The sequence below is a fragment of the Neopelma chrysocephalum genome, unplaced genomic scaffold, assembly GCF_003984885.1.
Source record: "Neopelma chrysocephalum unplaced genomic scaffold, ASM398488v2 Primary Assembly neopelma1_64, whole genome shotgun sequence".
In the NCBI taxonomy this organism is placed as follows: domain Eukaryota; kingdom Metazoa; phylum Chordata; class Aves; order Passeriformes; family Pipridae; genus Neopelma; species Neopelma chrysocephalum.
The window spans coordinates 890,761-907,888 of record NW_020897721.1 but is presented as its reverse complement, the minus strand read 5'-3'; the positions used below and the strand labels follow the sequence as shown (position 1 = coordinate 907,888).

Sequence of the window (17,128 nt, the reverse complement as noted above, 5' to 3'; positions counted from 1 at the left end):
CTTTTTTTTCCTTCCCTGAAAATTCATATTACAGGGACTTGCAAGCTGCAGATTTGGGACACAGCTGTTCCATGGTTCCTTTTAAAATTAAGGTAATTGCTTGTTCTGTTTTAGGGTAGCTCAGACTTAGTCAGAGGGGTCATCTGCAGTGGCTGCTGCATGCCGGGACAAAGCCTTGGACAAGAAACTTTAAAAGGTGCTGCAGACCTGGAAAGCCTCAACTAAGTTTACTCTGGTTTTGCTCTTTAGGAGCCTCTGTCTGCGTAACCATTTGGACTTGGTAGTGCTTATTAACAAATCCTCTTCCACCTTTGTGTCCATAATGATGCTGCTGCTTGAAGGACCTTTCAATGCTGCATTTGAAGGTTCAGCTTTGGCTCTGCTGCTTTCAGCAGGCACCAGAGTCTTTACCTCTTAATTTTGTGCATCTTCCCTTAATCGCAATCTCTGTTTTAACTGCTTCAGTTTCACCAATCAGTCCTTTTCATTCCACTGAACCGGAGCAATTATTTCTCTTAGCCTTGCTCTTGATACAGCCAGAGTACTTCTAGGTTATTATCAATGGATGTGTTTCCTGAACTGATGGGGTAGACCATTGTACCTGCAATCATAATTAATCTTGGTAAAACGGCATTGAATCGCTCAACAGTAAAGTGCATCGTCACTGTCCTGCATCCGCCAGCCAAGGGCTTAGGGAAGAGAAAGGACAAAGCAGTGCAAGCATCGGATGTGCAAGTATTCCAGCCTCTGGACCAGAGGGCTTTCGGGTGTGCTTGTTCTGACAAAGTACGTACCTTTCACAGGAGGGTTTCTCAAATCTGGTTTCACAAAATTAGGACACGGGTGAGGGTCTAGAAGTGGCTGTGGGGAAATGTCTTTCTGCCATAACCTGTTTACTTGTGTTAAGCAGATTTTACTTCTGTATGTGCATGAAACAAGTGAGATTGTGCTTATTTACATGTGTGAAACTCTCTGAGCAGTTATGTTAAAGCACTTCCAGTGTTTACCAGTGGGATAAGGGGCAGCAAGTGAGGAAAGAGTTGTCCCCATTCTACGTTGGACCTCAGGCGGAAGAAAGCCAAGTGACTCACCCCAAAACTCATATAAGAAATCTGTATCTCAGGTTGTGTCACGGAAGGACACAAAGCAAAGTCTCAGAATTAAGGTTCCTGAGAAGCCTGGTATTTTTGAATGTTATTCAGACTTTCTTGGAAGCCGCCCAAGGAGTTGTTTAACAAAAACTGCACCTTACCTGCTTGTGGCCAGAGAGGTGTTCCAGGGATTTCAGGTACCACAAGCAGATGCCTGTGCTGCCATGATTCAAGGCTGCTGGTTAGTCTCACGTTCCCCAGACGAATGATGGTAGATTCAGAGCAAGACACACATTTCCAGAGATGTTTTGTTGATGCAAAACATCCCCACAGGTTGGTGTTTGCAAGACAGGAGCTGCTCGGTTGCTGCTTAGATGTGGTGTCCAGGGCAGGGTGGCTCTGCTGGCAGAGTATGTTGTTCCAGAAAGGACAATGCGCTTCCCCTTTGGAGCAGACTGGAGTTAAATTTTGCAAGGAGGCTTCTAGAAATGGACTTGATGTTCGCGATGTCCAGGATTAGCATGTGAGCTGAAGGCTTGTCCCATGGTGAGCAGCAGCAAAGTGGTTAAATGTCTGTGTCTCAGTGGCTGCTGTTACATGTTCTGTAGGACAAATGGGATGCGTTCATGCCTCTGGGTGCCTTTGCTGTGGGCTCTGGCTTGGAAAGGCCAGACAGCTTCAATTTACGTTCTGAGGAGTCTCGAGGTTAGAAATTCTTCAAAAAGTTTTCTATGTGGGAAAATGGTAGGAAATCAATAGGGAAGATAATTGCTTGAACTTGGAGATATTTTCTGTGCAACTGAACAAAAATGTGCTTTACCATGGAAGATATGAAATGCTGGACCTTCTGACACTGCAGTAGTGTTTTGAGACAGTGGTGCAGACTCTGGAGATGGCTGTTTGTACTGAAGAGAAGCCCTTACACAGGCTAATGCTCAATGTCAGATGAGAAATGTCCTAGTAAATGTTTTTCACAGTTAGTATATATGTATTTATAGAAACTAACATCTGAGGCCAGCAAGCTGTAAAACGAATTGTACAATATTTTATTATCTTCCTTGCAAATTTTACCACAGAACTCCTAAATGATCTTATGCAGTGAAATACAACACCATCCTTCGACCTTCAACCGTCACACAAGCGGACAAACATTTTAATGCTGAGAAATGCTTGGGTCAAACAGTAGTTTGGTGTTCTCCAGCTCATTTTTTGAATTCTTTGTGGTGACTAGGCTTCCATATTCTTTTCCACACGCTGTTTCATTACAGGGTGCTAACACTGCTGTGAGCAAAAAAAAAAAAAAAAAAAAATCATTCTAAAGTGTGAATATAAAGAATTAATGCAGCATCCTCACACAGTGCTTTGCAGTTTTCAGTGATAAAATGGGAGCTGGTTTTCGCTCCCATTTTAACTCGCGCAGCATAAGGAGCTTCTGGTGTGATGGAGGGTCAGGGTGGGCGATTTCTTCCTTTGATAGCTCACACATGGGAAGACATCCCGTCCTCAGCACTAACTGAATAATAGCTTGAAAGCAGGATGGCACACTCTAACCGATCGATTTGTCATTGGCTGACCTGAGAGGGAAGATGAAAAAGATTCAAAAGCAGATAAATAATTGACATTACTAGCCTTGAGTCCATTCAGCTCACAACCTTTTCTCCTTGATATTAAAGACGGCTGAGTTGCTTTTGGCAGCTCCTTTCTTTGGCTCAGGCTCCCCTGCAGCCTGAATGTTTGATTGCGGGAGGAAATAAAAACTAGACCTGAGCAGCGATAGGTGTTCCCATGGAGGGCTTGGGAGTGCGTGCAGCCTCTCCTTCCACTGCCTGTCTGCAAGACCCACGAGAGTAGAAGTATATATATGTATGTAAAATGTCAGGCACTCGTGCTCTGGGAAGTGGTGGTTTTCTTGCATATCCCAATACTTTTCATCCTCCCTGTAATGTGGCATTTGGTTAATGAATGTGCCAGAGTGAGAAACCCAAAGGAAACCCCTGGCTGTTTTCCCAGGAACTTTAATAATTTTGCTGTTCTCAGTTTTGAGGAATAGGTAAGGTCCCTACCCCTGCTCCAGGGAGGCTCTTAAGTATTTTTTAAACTGTTATTCCTAAGATAGGTTAAACTGTAGGTGCCTGAACCCTTACAGTACCCTCTCAAGTTAAGGCATTTACAAAGTGGGGAGGGAGAGTCTGCTTTTCCAAATGCCCCAGCACAGGGTATAAGTGAGAAGCAACATGAGATCACTGAACCAAGCTGTAGGCATGGTTGTCCCTGGTGTTCCCAAAGACCTGGCTTGAGCTTTGTTACATAAAAGGCAAGCAGTGCTGTGTGTGTTCTGGTCCTGGCATGTCAAAGGGGTGTTCAGGAACAGCAATTAAGTGATGGAAATGCTGCACCCCATCAGGAGCTCATGGGCTGTGAGGTCCTGAATCGCTGAGGCACAAAATAGTTTCCACCCCAATATCCTTCTCCCTTTCAGCACTGAAGGTTTCTCTGTTCCTTATGTCTGCTGGTGCCTTTGTGCTGTGTGCCTGCCTGAGCTTGCCTCTGTTGATGCAAATGTTTTATTGAACCTCTTTTTCATATTTCTTTCCCTAAATTTTTCCACCTCCTCTCTCCTGCCTTCTCTGTAAATGTTAGATTTAAAAGGTTATGTACAAACATATAAGTTATAAAGAAATCACCAAAAAAAACCTTAAAATCTAGAATCTTTGGAGTTTGTCTGCTATTATGCAGAGAAGATTGTGGAAGCAAATATTAGTCATTAACATAATTTTCTGTGTTGAGTCAACATCTATTTTTAGGTGTGGAGCACATAAAGACAACTCTTTGACACATAAAACACATAGACATCCATTTGACATCATCTGTGTTCAGTCTGAGCCTCAGGAACAGGGGAAGACAATTGCTGAATGTGTTGTATTCATGATGGGAACCCCCCTATTTCCTTCCAAGACACATTTTAAGACATAATGCAGGAGTGTACTGATCTGTTTATATTGAAAGAAATCAAAATGAAGTGCAGAATATTCAGGTTTGGTTCCAGTGCTGTTTCAGATGTGCTGCAAAGTAATTCATGATCTGTGCTGAATACTTGCCATTAGACTTCATCCAGGAAGTGTTTTTATGATGTTAAATGTGTGTATTCTAAATGTATATATTATTTTAAAAGTGCAGAAGGCTTTTTATGCACATATTATAATTATAAATCTGATTCATAGGTAGAAGAGCAGTTAAGAGTCTTGATTTAGTAATTTTCCAGCAGCATACATGCAGTGCCACAGCTAGATTTTCTTGTTGGCTTGGTTATAATATTTTATGGTCTGATTCTGGGTTTATAGTACAAGGGAACTTCTCGTGATAAATTGCAGATACGACAATGAGTGTCAGTATACAGCTCCCTGAGCAGATGTTCATTTAGTCTAATTTCACCAGTACTTTACTGTTCATCCAGAACAGATCTTGCCAGCTCAGGATGCAAACACAAAGAGAGAGAGCACAAAAGATCACTCTGCAAATAACCTGATCTGTTTCAGGCACTTGGAGGGGAAAAAGAAAAACATTGCTGGAACTTCAGAGTTCGAGGTTGGCTACAGCAAATCATCCATACACCCACACCCATGGGGGTAAATTTACAAAGCCATGTGTGGGAAGTTGCACATTAATCTACTTCTGAACAATAGTTATTTTATGATTGCACTTAAAGAACCCTTGTATCTGTTTTTAAGGTCTCTGTAGTTCTTCCTTTGTTCTTCCAGCCTCTCCTGGCTTTGTTGATTTTGCAGAGCAGGTAATGTCTGAACTCCAGGGTTGTGGCTTGTGACAGAACAGAAAATAATCTGTCTAAAATGCAGAGAATGGCTCTAGCTCACTAACACGGCTTTCCTTCTCTCCATAGGTGTCATATGCCCGTCCAAGTTCAGCATCCATCAGAGATGCAAACTTGTATGTCAGCGGCCTTCCGAAAACCATGACCCAGAAAGAATTAGAGCAGTTATTCTCACAATATGGGCGCATCATCACCTCACGGATTCTGGTTGATCAAGTCACAGGTTAAAAGAACTTTTCTTGATACGTGCACGTTTTTCTGGGAGTGGCAAAATTGTAAATGCTTGCTGGCTGCTGGGTTTTGGGATGGTATGCCTTTAATGTAAAATGCAGTACGTGGTTCTTTACAAACATAACTGGGGGTGTACAATTGCTGCCTCTTTAATGAGGGAATCTCAAAATGCAGAACGTTGTTTACTTAAAATCATTGTTAAATATGGTAGGGGCTGACTTGGAGATTACACATTGGGAAGAGGATTTTTCTTTACAGGACTTCCCTTAACTTGCAAACTATGTATTCTGCGAACTCAAAACCACCATTCAGCTTATGTGTGTTACCTAGACGAGGCTGTTCCTGCAAATACTCATCTCTTCACATGTTTTTACTTCCCAGGGGTTTCTCGAGGTGTGGGATTTATCCGTTTTGATAAGAGAATAGAGGCAGAAGAAGCCATAAAGGGACTAAATGGCCAGAAGCCTAGTGGTGCTACAGAACCAATTACTGTGAAGTTTGCCAATAACCCCAGCCAGAAAACAAGCCAGGCACTCCTTTCACAGCTGTATCAGTCTCCCAACAGACGCTACCCTGGACCACTTCACCACCAGGCTCAGAGATTCAGGTAATTACCTGGAAAAGAACTGAAGTTCCACCAGCGACGACAATGTGGGGCAGGTGCTGTGCAGGAAAATGTGCTTTAGTTGCGTAGGCTGACCTGATTTTCTTTGTAAAATTAAATATTCTTTCCTGGAGAATGAGGAGGAAAATCTGCTGACAGCAGTAGTCATGTTGTATTTACTAAAACAGCTGAAGTACTGTACAATCAGATCTCATGAAGGCTCCCAGAAAAATGGAGGACAGAATAGAGTTACACGGATAATCAAATGAGCAGTGACTATCCTGTTCTTTCTCTCGTTTTTGGTAATGCTTTTATTTTCTGCTATATTACTACAGTTCTGATGCAGCTTAGACTTTGATGTTAATGACAGTGGATTGGTAGCAGGAAAAAAGCTGAGTCTGTTCCAGTCAGAAGCAGTATCATTAAATTTATTAGCCTGAGATATCTGCTCTTAGTATAAAGAGACCTTGTATTAGTCTTTGGTGTGATTCTTCAGATGCTTTTGGGGATGTTTTACGCTTTGCATTCGGAATATACTGTTTGCATCTGATGCATAAGCCAGAGTTAGCAATACATGATGTTCCCATTACTTTTATACTTAATAGTTTTCAGGCAACCTAGCTTTCAAATAAAAAGAAAACTTGAACATATTTGCATAACTGAGTTGCACACTGGCTTTAGAGAATTATTCAAAAGTAATTTTAGTTTGTCAGTGATGAAAAGTGCTAATGAATTAAAGATCATAAAAAGTCAGTCATTGGATACATTAAATTTACACTTGTTTTTGTGTCTCTGGCACGCAGCTGTGTCCATTGAGGTTATCACTGAATCATTCCATGGATAGAAGGACTTTATTGTGCTTCCATGGAAAGCAGATGATTACATTCTGCAAAATTTGGTGGTCATTTAGATTGATATATCATGAAGGATTAATACTAAATATATGTAATAAAATGGGGAGAGCGTATTATGTAAAAGCAATTAGAGTTAAGAACTTTTCCAGTTCCAGCAAATTTGGATTCAACATTTTATTTCCAAGTTAACTGTAAATATAAGGTAAGCAGTTGAATTACTTGCAAAAATTTCATACTAATACTGTTTAAAAAAAAAAGACAAACCCTAAGGGGATTTCTTTTTTTTTTTTTAAACTGTAGAGATTAAGTTTTTCTCTAAGACGGTAGACAAGTTAAAAAAGGCTTTTAAATGCTGTGGTGGAAATTTAAGCACAACCTCAGACTTAACAAAGCAGGCTGGGAGTTGTTAGGCTCCTTAGATGTGTGGGAAACTTGTTGAACGTTTCTTCTTTGAAAATGGAACGCTATTAATAATAGTTCCATTGAGCGATCTTGCCATCTGTGAGACATTAACCCAAAGACCCTCCTTCTCTTTTCAGGCTGGACAATTTGCTTAATATGGCCTATGGCGTAAAGAGGTAATTAGAATTCCACAGATTGCCAGATGTCCGTGTTGGCACAGATTGGTGCTACAATTTATTTTTTTTTAATTCACTAACTTTATTTTTTTATTCCTTCTTTTCTTCCACCAGCATGTCAAATTCTTTTTAAGTTTGGACTTCAGTTGGTTTTGTTACTTTAAAGGCCTCATGCCCAAGTTCTGTGAGGCTTTTCAACCTTTTTTTTTTATTTACAGGTGGGCTTCTTAAATGGTTTAGGTGCAACAGCTACAAACATTCAAACTGCAGTTGCTTTGCTAAATGATGCTTTTTCCAGAATCAAAATTATTGAGTTTTTAACAAATCTCTGATCTGATAATTGAAAACTTTAAGTCAAAACCAGAATTAGGCTGCTGTTGTCTCAATCTCACAGTCAAGAGCACCTTTCTCCCCATCTGGCATCATAAGTTTGACTTGAAAACACAGCTGTGTTGCACCTCAATCAGCCCGAAGTTTCTTTTGTTACAGGTTTAATACTTTGAATATTTTTTTTTCAGTCCTTGAAATTTTATTTTTTTTTTTGTTTAAAATAGCTGTCTGTTTGTATGTGCACGCATGTGTGAAAACTCGGCTGATTTGTGAACATTTATGCTGTTTCATGAGTATGTTTGATCTGATAGCTAAAATGAGTTGTGTTGTTAGTGTTTCTTCTAATGGCACAAACCAACGCCAGCGACCCTTACAGCAAAATAAAGGTGTAGTCTTATTCCTGATGTTACCGTAAGATGTCCAGCAATCCCCCACAATTAAGATGAGAAAATACTACTTAATCACCTGAAATGGTCTACTCACCACACTTGAAAATTATTTGAGCTTTTATTTGAAGCTCATCCTGTAAAAAAAGGTATGGTAAGTATATCTTTACACTAGCTAGTAGTAGACAGCAACGTGGGTTTTAACTCCTGCCACGGTAGCCATTGTACAGATCTCAAATCTTGAGAGTACTTAAAAAAGCAATAGTCAAAACAGAGCACCACTGCTGGTGTTCATTTGTGCAATTGTTACATCTGCAATATCCTTAGTGGGGATGGGGATAGGGTGAGTCAGAACTTAGCACCTGATTTTATCACACATCGCTTCTCCTGTGTTCTCCCATCTCCTTTGTTCCTTGATACATTGTCAAAAACATGGTATAACTCTTGGCCTCGGGTGTCTGTCAGGTACGAGTCAGTATCAGAAGGATGGGTTTGTTCTGGGAGGTTTCCCTGGGTTTTTGCTGCTGCTGCTTCCCTGGAATGGCACTTGCAATGGCATTTTGCACTGATGTGTGGTGCAGGACAAACAGGGCTTAGACTGAACCAGTGAAGGGTTTGCTTTTTGATTTCATGTAACTGCAGAGGGAAAAAGCAAGTTACCTGCCTTCACAGGTTATGTATCTGCTTTCTTAACATGCAGTCTGCAATGTTAGTCTGAAATCACGGCAGTGCTTAAGTCATTGTGTAGGCACCTTAAATTAGTTCTTATCTCCTCTCAGCAAACCTTGGCAACTTGTACCTGCACTAGCAAACCCTGAATTTATAGGTCTAGGGTCACAAAAAATACTGTATTGATAATTTTTGAAACTGCTTCTGAAACAGGAGATTGGCCCTTTCTTTCCCTGTGCTAACTGAGTGGTACTGATGGAAAATGAGATGTGCTGATGTGGAAAAAAGGTTTTATTGAGGCTAATTTCAGATTGCTTGCTAGTAGCAAAGCTACTTATGCAATAGGTGATCTTGTATTTGTGTCAATACGCTTGCACCAGTTTTGTGCATGTTTTGTTGGATTTACAGCAGCTGCTGTGCTCATGGTACATAAATAGTTGAAAGCTGCATAGCTCCTAAAGGTTTCCAGGGAAAAGCCGCTGTCCATGAACTGTAGGAAACTTTAACCCTTTACATCAGTGCAGCATTTCTTAAAAATGCAAAGCCTTTTAACATACTGTGACGTGCAGAGCTTTGCATTGTACAGATTTTACAACACCCTTACTTACAGGCTAGTGCATCCCTTAGCGTTGTACTTCATGTTAAATTTCAACCTTTTAGAAAAGCAGCGTTTGCTGGCTTAGGTATGTTCCTGGCACAGTCAGCACTGGCCAGCAATAGGCCTGAAGTCCCATCTTCCAAATTTGAAAATGAGTTGAAGCTGTTGGCTTGTACAGTCCCTGGCTGCCTTATTTATGGTCCCACCTGCGGTGGAAGGAGCAGCATGCACTGGCCTTGTCCAGCCATCTTTCCATGCTGAACCATTATGATAATGTTACTGGTTTCAGTATGTGGGAGAGAAACTGAAAGATGTTGAGATGAGGATTTGCAAAAGTGAAGTTGAGTTGGAAAATTGCCACATATTTTTAATAAACTGTCTGCAAACCTTCCCGAGGATCGGATGCTGTGAGCATTTGTGAACTGCTCATTTACAGCATAGCTACACCCCAGTGATGATCCTCAGCTTAAGATATATATTCCAAGTGTCTTTTTTCCACTGAATATACATAGAAAGTGCCATCAGGAGTTAACAGAACGGTGAGCAGCCATCAAGTGTATAGTTTCTTTCATGGTTATTTAATATACACTGCATAATATCGTGCAGATTGCTAAATGTGTGTGGAAATTATTACAAGTATAAAAAGTTTTGGGGAGCACAAGAGCTCACTCAGCAACAGAGTCCCTCCTTTCCCTCCTTCTGCTCCCTCAGTTATCACTCAGAAAATCCTGAGGAATTATTATTCTGTTCTGGTATTAAAACTCGTCATATTGAAGGTACATGTGAAACTGGGTTTTTATTAAGACATTTCCTCTGTGCAGTTGTTATTTTAAAACATATCCCAAAGTGTAGCTTCAGAAAGCATGTCATTTTTTTTTTCACACTGATGAAAGGAAAATTATGTTGATCCTGAGGGCTGATACTGCTTTACATCTTCATTAATAACCTGAGTCATGGGCTGTGATGCGCCCTCCTTGCATTAGCGGGTGACACTGAATCGGTGAGGGAGCAGGGGCAGTCACTGTGCTCCTGGCCACGGCTGCCACTGGGGAGACCTTGAAAAGCTGGAGGAACACGGTGGAATTTGGGAAAGGCAAATGTAGAGTTTAGCCCCTGACTGCTGCCTTCAGCTGCCTACAAGGGGCATTAGAGAGAAGACAAGGCTGAGCTTTTCTTGGAGGTCAACTGTGAGAGGACAAGAGTCAGCAGTGACAAGTTGCAGCAGGGGAAATTCAACTTGAGGATAAGGGAAAATCATTCCCAGTGAGGATGGAGCCCTGGAGCAGGGGCTGCAGGAGCAGAGCTCCTGTCTGTGGAGACTTGCTAAACTTCCCTCTGCAGGGCCATGAGTAGGAGATCTCGTTTGAGAAGTTTGCCTCACTTGGAGCAGGAGGCTGATCAGATGATCTCCGTGGATCCTGGCCCAGCCTTTGTTATTCCGTGAAGGTTCTCTGTTCATGAACAATACCACCTGGCTTTAGCTGCTCAATTTGGATGTTCAAGTTGAAGAACATGAGTCCCAAAGGACAATGAGGGAGGAAAGTTAGGGTGCTGTATTGCGTTCTAGGAGCTTATCTGTCTATATTGACTATTTTGGAGAACCTAAGAGCTTGTTAGCCTCACATTGTAAAGGTATCAGTTGATCTGCTCATTAATTGTATTTATGTTCTACTTACTCTACAATTGCTGCATAAACCTTCTGCAATAAGAATTGCTGCCTATGTGGCCAGCTTTAGGACTTTTTTATTACCTGGATTTTTTCCCAGTGTATGTCAATTATGGACCATGTTAGGAGGAGAAACAAATTCTGCCACTTAGAGACGTCTCTCTAATAGTATTTTTAGCTGAAGAGGCTACTGTTATAGCTGAATCCTGACAAAGGCATTTCATATTAATCTTTAAAATAGGTCTTGAAGTTTGCTTGGGGTTTTTCACTGCAAACTAGTAGGAGGTAAAGCATTAAATCTCCCTTGTCCTGAAACTTATTTAGGTGATGGAAATAAGTGGCAAATTCCTACAGGCCTTTTTAAATGAACTCTTGTTTATCGCAGCATGTGCAGGCCCTCTTTGACTCAGATTGTCCTTAAGCATTTCTTTTATGAGGTCTTTGTACACATCTAAGCGGGGCTTATCCTTGGAGGGACATGCATTTATGCCCAGATTTGGTGTGTTTGCTCAGTACAGCTTCCCTCCACTTCAGTAGGAGTTAGAGAGCAAGAGTGGCTCTGTGGTCATCTTCCAGGGACAGGATCCAGAACCTTCATTAACATCAGCTTATTTATTTTAAAGTCTTGGACCCGTATAGCTCGTGCTAAGAGATATATTTAGAATAGACCCCTCTTTTTACTCGGTAGGTTTTCTCCGATCACAATTGATGGTATGACGAGCCTTGTCGGAATGAATATCCCTGGTCACACTGGGACTGGATGGTGCATCTTCGTCTACAACTTGTCTCCCGACTCAGATGAGAGCGTGCTGTGGCAGTTGTTTGGTCCCTTTGGAGCAGTCAATAATGTCAAGGTGATCCGTGATTTCAACACCAACAAGTGCAAGGGATTTGGCTTTGTCACCATGACCAACTACGACGAAGCTGCCATGGCGATTGCCAGCCTTAATGGATACCGTTTAGGAGACAGAGTATTGCAAGTTTCCTTTAAAACCAATAAAACCCACAAATCCTGAATTTCATATCCTTACTTACTAAAATATATATATATAAATATATATACGAACAAAACAAAACAAAAAAAAAACTCTTCAAGGCTTATATTCAACCATGGACTTTATAAGCCAGTGTTGCCTAAGTATTAAAACATTGGATATCCTGTGAGGAACAGGAAAGGATTTTATAATGCTTAGAAAAAAAAAAAACCTTTGATGCATTGAATGTTCTTTCATAGCTGTCGTTGTTGAATATAATATACATAGATAACAATGTGCAGGGATTTTTACCCGGCCAGCTAGTTTTACTACCTTCCTTGAAGGTGGGTCTTTTTAAGATGACCATTCACTCATTTGAAAAAATAATAAAACAAAAAACAATTTTTACGAACTAATGGGATTAAAAGCGAGAAAAAAAAGATTTTTGTTTTCTTTTCAGTTTTTTCAAAACATTGATTGAATCAGATTGGTAAACCCCCCACGCAAATTAAAGAGGAACAATAAAAATTGCAAAAAGAAGAACATAATTTTGCAACTTTTTTTATTTTTCCTTTTTTCTTTTGTATCATGTGAACTAAACAGTCTTCTGTTAGGGAATGGGGTAACGGGGGATACCTGATGACATAACAATTTAAATAACATTAACAATGTTGCCAAAGAGGTGGTCTCTTTGCTGAAAATGGGTTTCAAGAAAAATCTATTTTTATAAAATATAAAGAATTTTTACAAGAGAATCTGGATTTGAGAAAAAATATTTTGACTGGCTAATTTAGGGGAAATTGACAACTTTGTCATGTTCATACTGCACTGGTAACTTTTTAGAGATCAAGATGTGTGTTTTAAACTGGATTAGTAGATTGTTTTTTGAAGGATGGGCTACAAACAGATGATCTTCGTATCTTTTCATAGCATGTAATAAAAATATTAAATACAGTACGGGAGAGTGTTCTTCCCAGGCACGCAGTTACCCACAGTCAAAACCCAAAAGCAAGGAGATGAGTTGCAAGACGGTTTTTCTTTAAGTCATCAGTATGGGATATCAGCAGAACAAAAGTTAAAAAAATTAATTTTTTGATCAAAAACTTCCTTGGTTTGAGCAGTAGGTGCTACAAAATTATTTACATATCTTAGTATCATAGTTAAATGTAATGTGTTTAGAAAAAAATACATTTGCTTTAAATTTGTTAAGAATTTTCAAATTCACTTTATAGCCCAAGCTAATATAATTGGGCTGTGTTGGCACATTTGGAACACTGTTTATGTTGCTTGAAACACTTATTTATTTAATTGCCGATGTGATGCATATGGCCAAAATCAAATATAGCTAGTTTGGCTAGTCTACTTATTTGTTTACTTAAACTATGGGAAGAAGCATATTATTGTGTCATTTTGTTGTGTGTGTATGTGTATATATAATATAAATATATATATATATAAAGTTATTTTTTCTTTTGGTTAATTTATTATAAGTTGTAACACTTTGCTAGTTTTGTTTGTATATGTCTTAAAATGTTTTCTTATGATACTTAAGTGACAGAGGTATCAAGGTAACTTGTGTAGAAATATTGTTTGATATATTGTCATGTTTGTTGTGAATATTTTTTCTTACTGCACAGTAGAAAAGAAAACAACTGGGTCTTTATTTTAATGTAATTCAGATTGGGGAAAACAGAGCTAAGGGAACAAAATGACTGAGGGGGTGCTCTCCCATGTCCAGTGCACTGATCATTTTAGTATGTTTGTGCTTTGTACGGTTATATATTTAAAACAAAAAAGGGTCATGCTCTTCCCTGAGTACTAGAAACAGTTACTCGCTATGCATAATCTAGTTGATAGTTAAATTTGCTATTGCTTTTCTTGTCTTGTTATATAAAATCTTTTCAATACAAGTTTAGTCTTAATGGTAATAAAACGTTATGGTTATTTATAACTTGTGCTTATTTTGTGCATTTTTTCCATGCTATACCCACTAACTGCATGTAGACTAAGTATTGTTTTTTCACACTGAAGAGGCAAACTTTTGTAGTAGACAAATAACTAAAAAGCAAAGGCTGCATCATAATTTTATCAGTTTTTTACTTTAACAATGTTAGATTTTAGTTTAAAGGAACACTCATTCAATGTTCAGGGAAACCTTTATACATCATCTGCTATGAATGAGCGCAGTTTGCTGGGAAAGTTTTGATGCATTTGCTAAGCATTAGTGGGGAAGGCATGTCAGAATCTTTTCTCTACGATGTGTTTTACTATCTGAATAATAATAATAATTTAAAAAATCTTTCTTAGGACCAGGCAGTTGTATACTTTAGTTATAATGAATGACTTCATGTTAACCTTGCTAGTTTAGATCATTTCTGAGGGAAAGTATTGTAAATGTTTTTTTCATAACCTTGTTGTGTTTGAATTATTTGTACTTTAATTGTCCAGACAATAAATGAAAGTGTGTAGAATGGCTATGGACTTTCCACCTTTTTAACCGTGTTCAGATGTTTTAGTATTCCCAGCCGCACCTCAGACGAGGTAGATGTTAGTCTCTGATGCCAGAAGCAAGGTCTTCAAGAGAGAAATGTACTAGTCAAACCAGATTGAGCATATTCATTATTTGTTTTTCCTTCTGAAGGCTAGAAAGAATCGGCCATTTAATTTAAGATGTCGAACACCAAATACCAAGCTGTAACTTTCGTTTATTTGAATGTGGAAGATGCTGAAGGGTTTCTACTATATACAGTATTTTTACACAATGAAAATATTAACTCAGTCAATATCAACACTTTAAAAGGTAGCAAGCAAATTTCAGTGATGAGTTTTTAAGCCATCATTTAGTTTGACTTTTCTATGAATATGCTATGAATGTCATGCAATATGAAAGTGTACATATTGTCTGATGTACAACAGTATATATGATCACATTCCAAATTTGATTCTTTTCACCATGTGTTATAACTAGAGTTGATACTTCTTTCAGTTGACTTGTTTGAATCTCATTAATACAAATATTCACTTCATGTTTATGTTCTGTAACATTCACTAATTGAGAATATGTACCTTGTAAAACTGCAGCATTGAATTTCGTAACTGAGATTAGGAAACTATCAGAGGGCTGGATGGACTGTGTAGTTCTTCAGCTCCTTCACCTATTAATAAACTCGTGTTTTTGTGAGATTAAGTTACCATGTTGGTTATAATAATTAATTCCAGGCCACAGAGTGAGTTTATTCTTAAATTTACAGCTTGCTTAATTCATCCTTAAATCCACCTGACCACTCCATAATAAAATGCAGAAGCAATTAATTTGCTCTGTTTAAAGACTTGGCTGTGAAAAAACATCATCCTTCCATCTACCTATATATGTATATACACCCACTTTGATGATATACATATATACATACACTTTACAACATAGTGTAAGCTGCACCAGCCCATTTTAAAACACCTGCACTTTCCATTTAAGAAAGAACCGTAGTAAATAGTGTTGGTTATAAAATAACACTATCTACTTTATAGCATTTGTTAGGGTTGCCATCTAATTTTTCTGCAGTCCTTTCTTCTGTCCACTTTACACTGTCAGAAAAGTAGTGAGACAAAAAATCAACAGTATGGTCTAGATGTTCTTAAGACAGTGCAGCTGTACTATGGGCATGTTGCAGTTGACTTCAGAGAGGAGGCCAGTTTTGATGCAGATTATTTCCCCACTTCCAGTTAAAGGTTGTGTGCTGGTCTTCACATCTTGTTCACGTAAGGTACCTTGTTTCTCCATTCTGTACAGCTCCCATACACGAGTAACAGGAGAGAAAGGGACTCTGCCACATTTAAGCATCTGGGATGCAGAGTTCAGTCCCCCTTTTGAGAGTATCACAAATATACACTGGATAAAAGCGGTCACAGACAGGCCTGTGGTTCCCTATGCTGATCCTGTGGGAGCATTTTTAGAAAGTCTTACTGAAACACAATTTCTGCCCAGCTGGGATCAGAACCGCATTTCACTAACACTCATTCAAAGTAATCAAGTTTTATATTTCTTTCTTGAAAGGGTAATCACTCTTCCTGCAGTTAGTGAGCCTGCTGCATCAATGGAAAATCACCTGGGGGAGGGTGTTTTAACTGCATTCACTTTATGTTCCACTTCAGCTTACCTTGGACACAGAGCTGGGCTGGGAATGCAGGGAGAGGGGAGCATGTGTTGGAATCGGTGGCTGGCAGATTAAAGACAGCTACCCTTAAGTCCATAGTGGGGGCAGTCAGCTTTCCTAGTGAACTGAACCTGTAGCAGCCACACACACACAGGTACTCTGGTGCTGCTAATGGTTTCCATTGGGAGGGGTGGGCAGGGGGGCCTGGATGCACTGCATCAGGCAGAGGCTGCTGCCTGGGCACTTGGATCAGCCTCAGGATGAAGGGGAAGAGGCACACCCAGAGGTGTCCCAGGGAAGTCTCCATCACCAGCAGCCAGGCAAGGCTGTTAACATGCACATCCCACTTACATGACTACAGATAGATGAGGTAAAGCCAGGTCAGCATGTGATGGCAGTAAAGATTTGCTCCCTGCCCTGGAGATCTTGCAGACCGAGCTCACTGCACAGAAGTAATTCGTTGTGCATACAGAGCAAAATGAAAGGAGATTAAATCCAGCATAACTTTACGAAAGCTCTGACATCTCAGACTAATCCAGTATCTCTCTTCTAAAAATAACTGACTTCTTTAACCCAGGAGATGTGATGGAGCCAATCCAGCTGAGCCTCAGTAATTCATGAGGGGGCAAATCACCTGGGCCCAAACAGGAACTGCTGCAGGAAGGAAACACAAAGCAACATTCACTCACAAAGACACGAATACCCCTTCTGTGGGATGCATTGCAGTGCAGCCCCTGGCCTCACAGTCAGGAGACTGCTTTCATCCCAAGTGCATTGGGGGGTACCTTCAACACCCAATGAATGTGTATGCTGGTGCAACAAGCATTTCTGAGGCCTTTCCCAGGAACATAGTATGCCAATCTGATGCGCTCGAGAAATTCTAGTGGGATCACGTGCAGTGAAGTGTACCAAAGTGATCAGGAAAACAGAAACTTCCTGGGCAAAAAGTCACTGAGCTTGAACTATTTCTACTCCCATAAACCCAAAGCCTGTGTTTTAAAAAGCCTGTTCCTATAAATCTACCAGAGCTGAGCATTACAAAGGGCTGTAGGAAGAAATGTGCCCAAAAGGAGGGGTGCATACAAAGGCACCCTAATTTGATTCACCCACAATTGAAGACAAGAAATCAGACTGGTTGTTTTTGATGACCAGATTAGCAATTTTCTG

General features: G+C 39.8%; 1 protein-coding gene across 8 annotated transcripts in view; it reads left to right on the top strand.

Annotated features, from left to right (window-relative positions):
• The window catches only part of ELAVL4 (ELAV like RNA binding protein 4), an 82,376-nt gene extending 67,379 nt beyond the window's left edge, over positions 1-14,997 (top strand). For 7 of the 8 annotated variants that reach the window (XM_027683060.1, XM_027683058.1, XM_027683056.1 and 4 more), the window contains 4 exons: positions 4,990-5,143; positions 5,533-5,758; positions 7,149-7,187; positions 11,525-14,997. In XM_027683060.1, the coding sequence (XP_027538861.1) occupies positions 4,990-5,143; positions 5,533-5,758; positions 7,149-7,187; positions 11,525-11,852 (747 nt within the window). In that variant the 3' untranslated portion in view covers positions 11,853-14,997. The remainder of the gene's footprint in view (positions 1-4,989; positions 5,144-5,532; positions 5,759-7,148; positions 7,188-11,524) is intronic. The other variant, XM_027683057.1, reaches the window with a different exon arrangement.
• Positions 14,998-17,128: the final 2,131 nt, after the last annotated feature.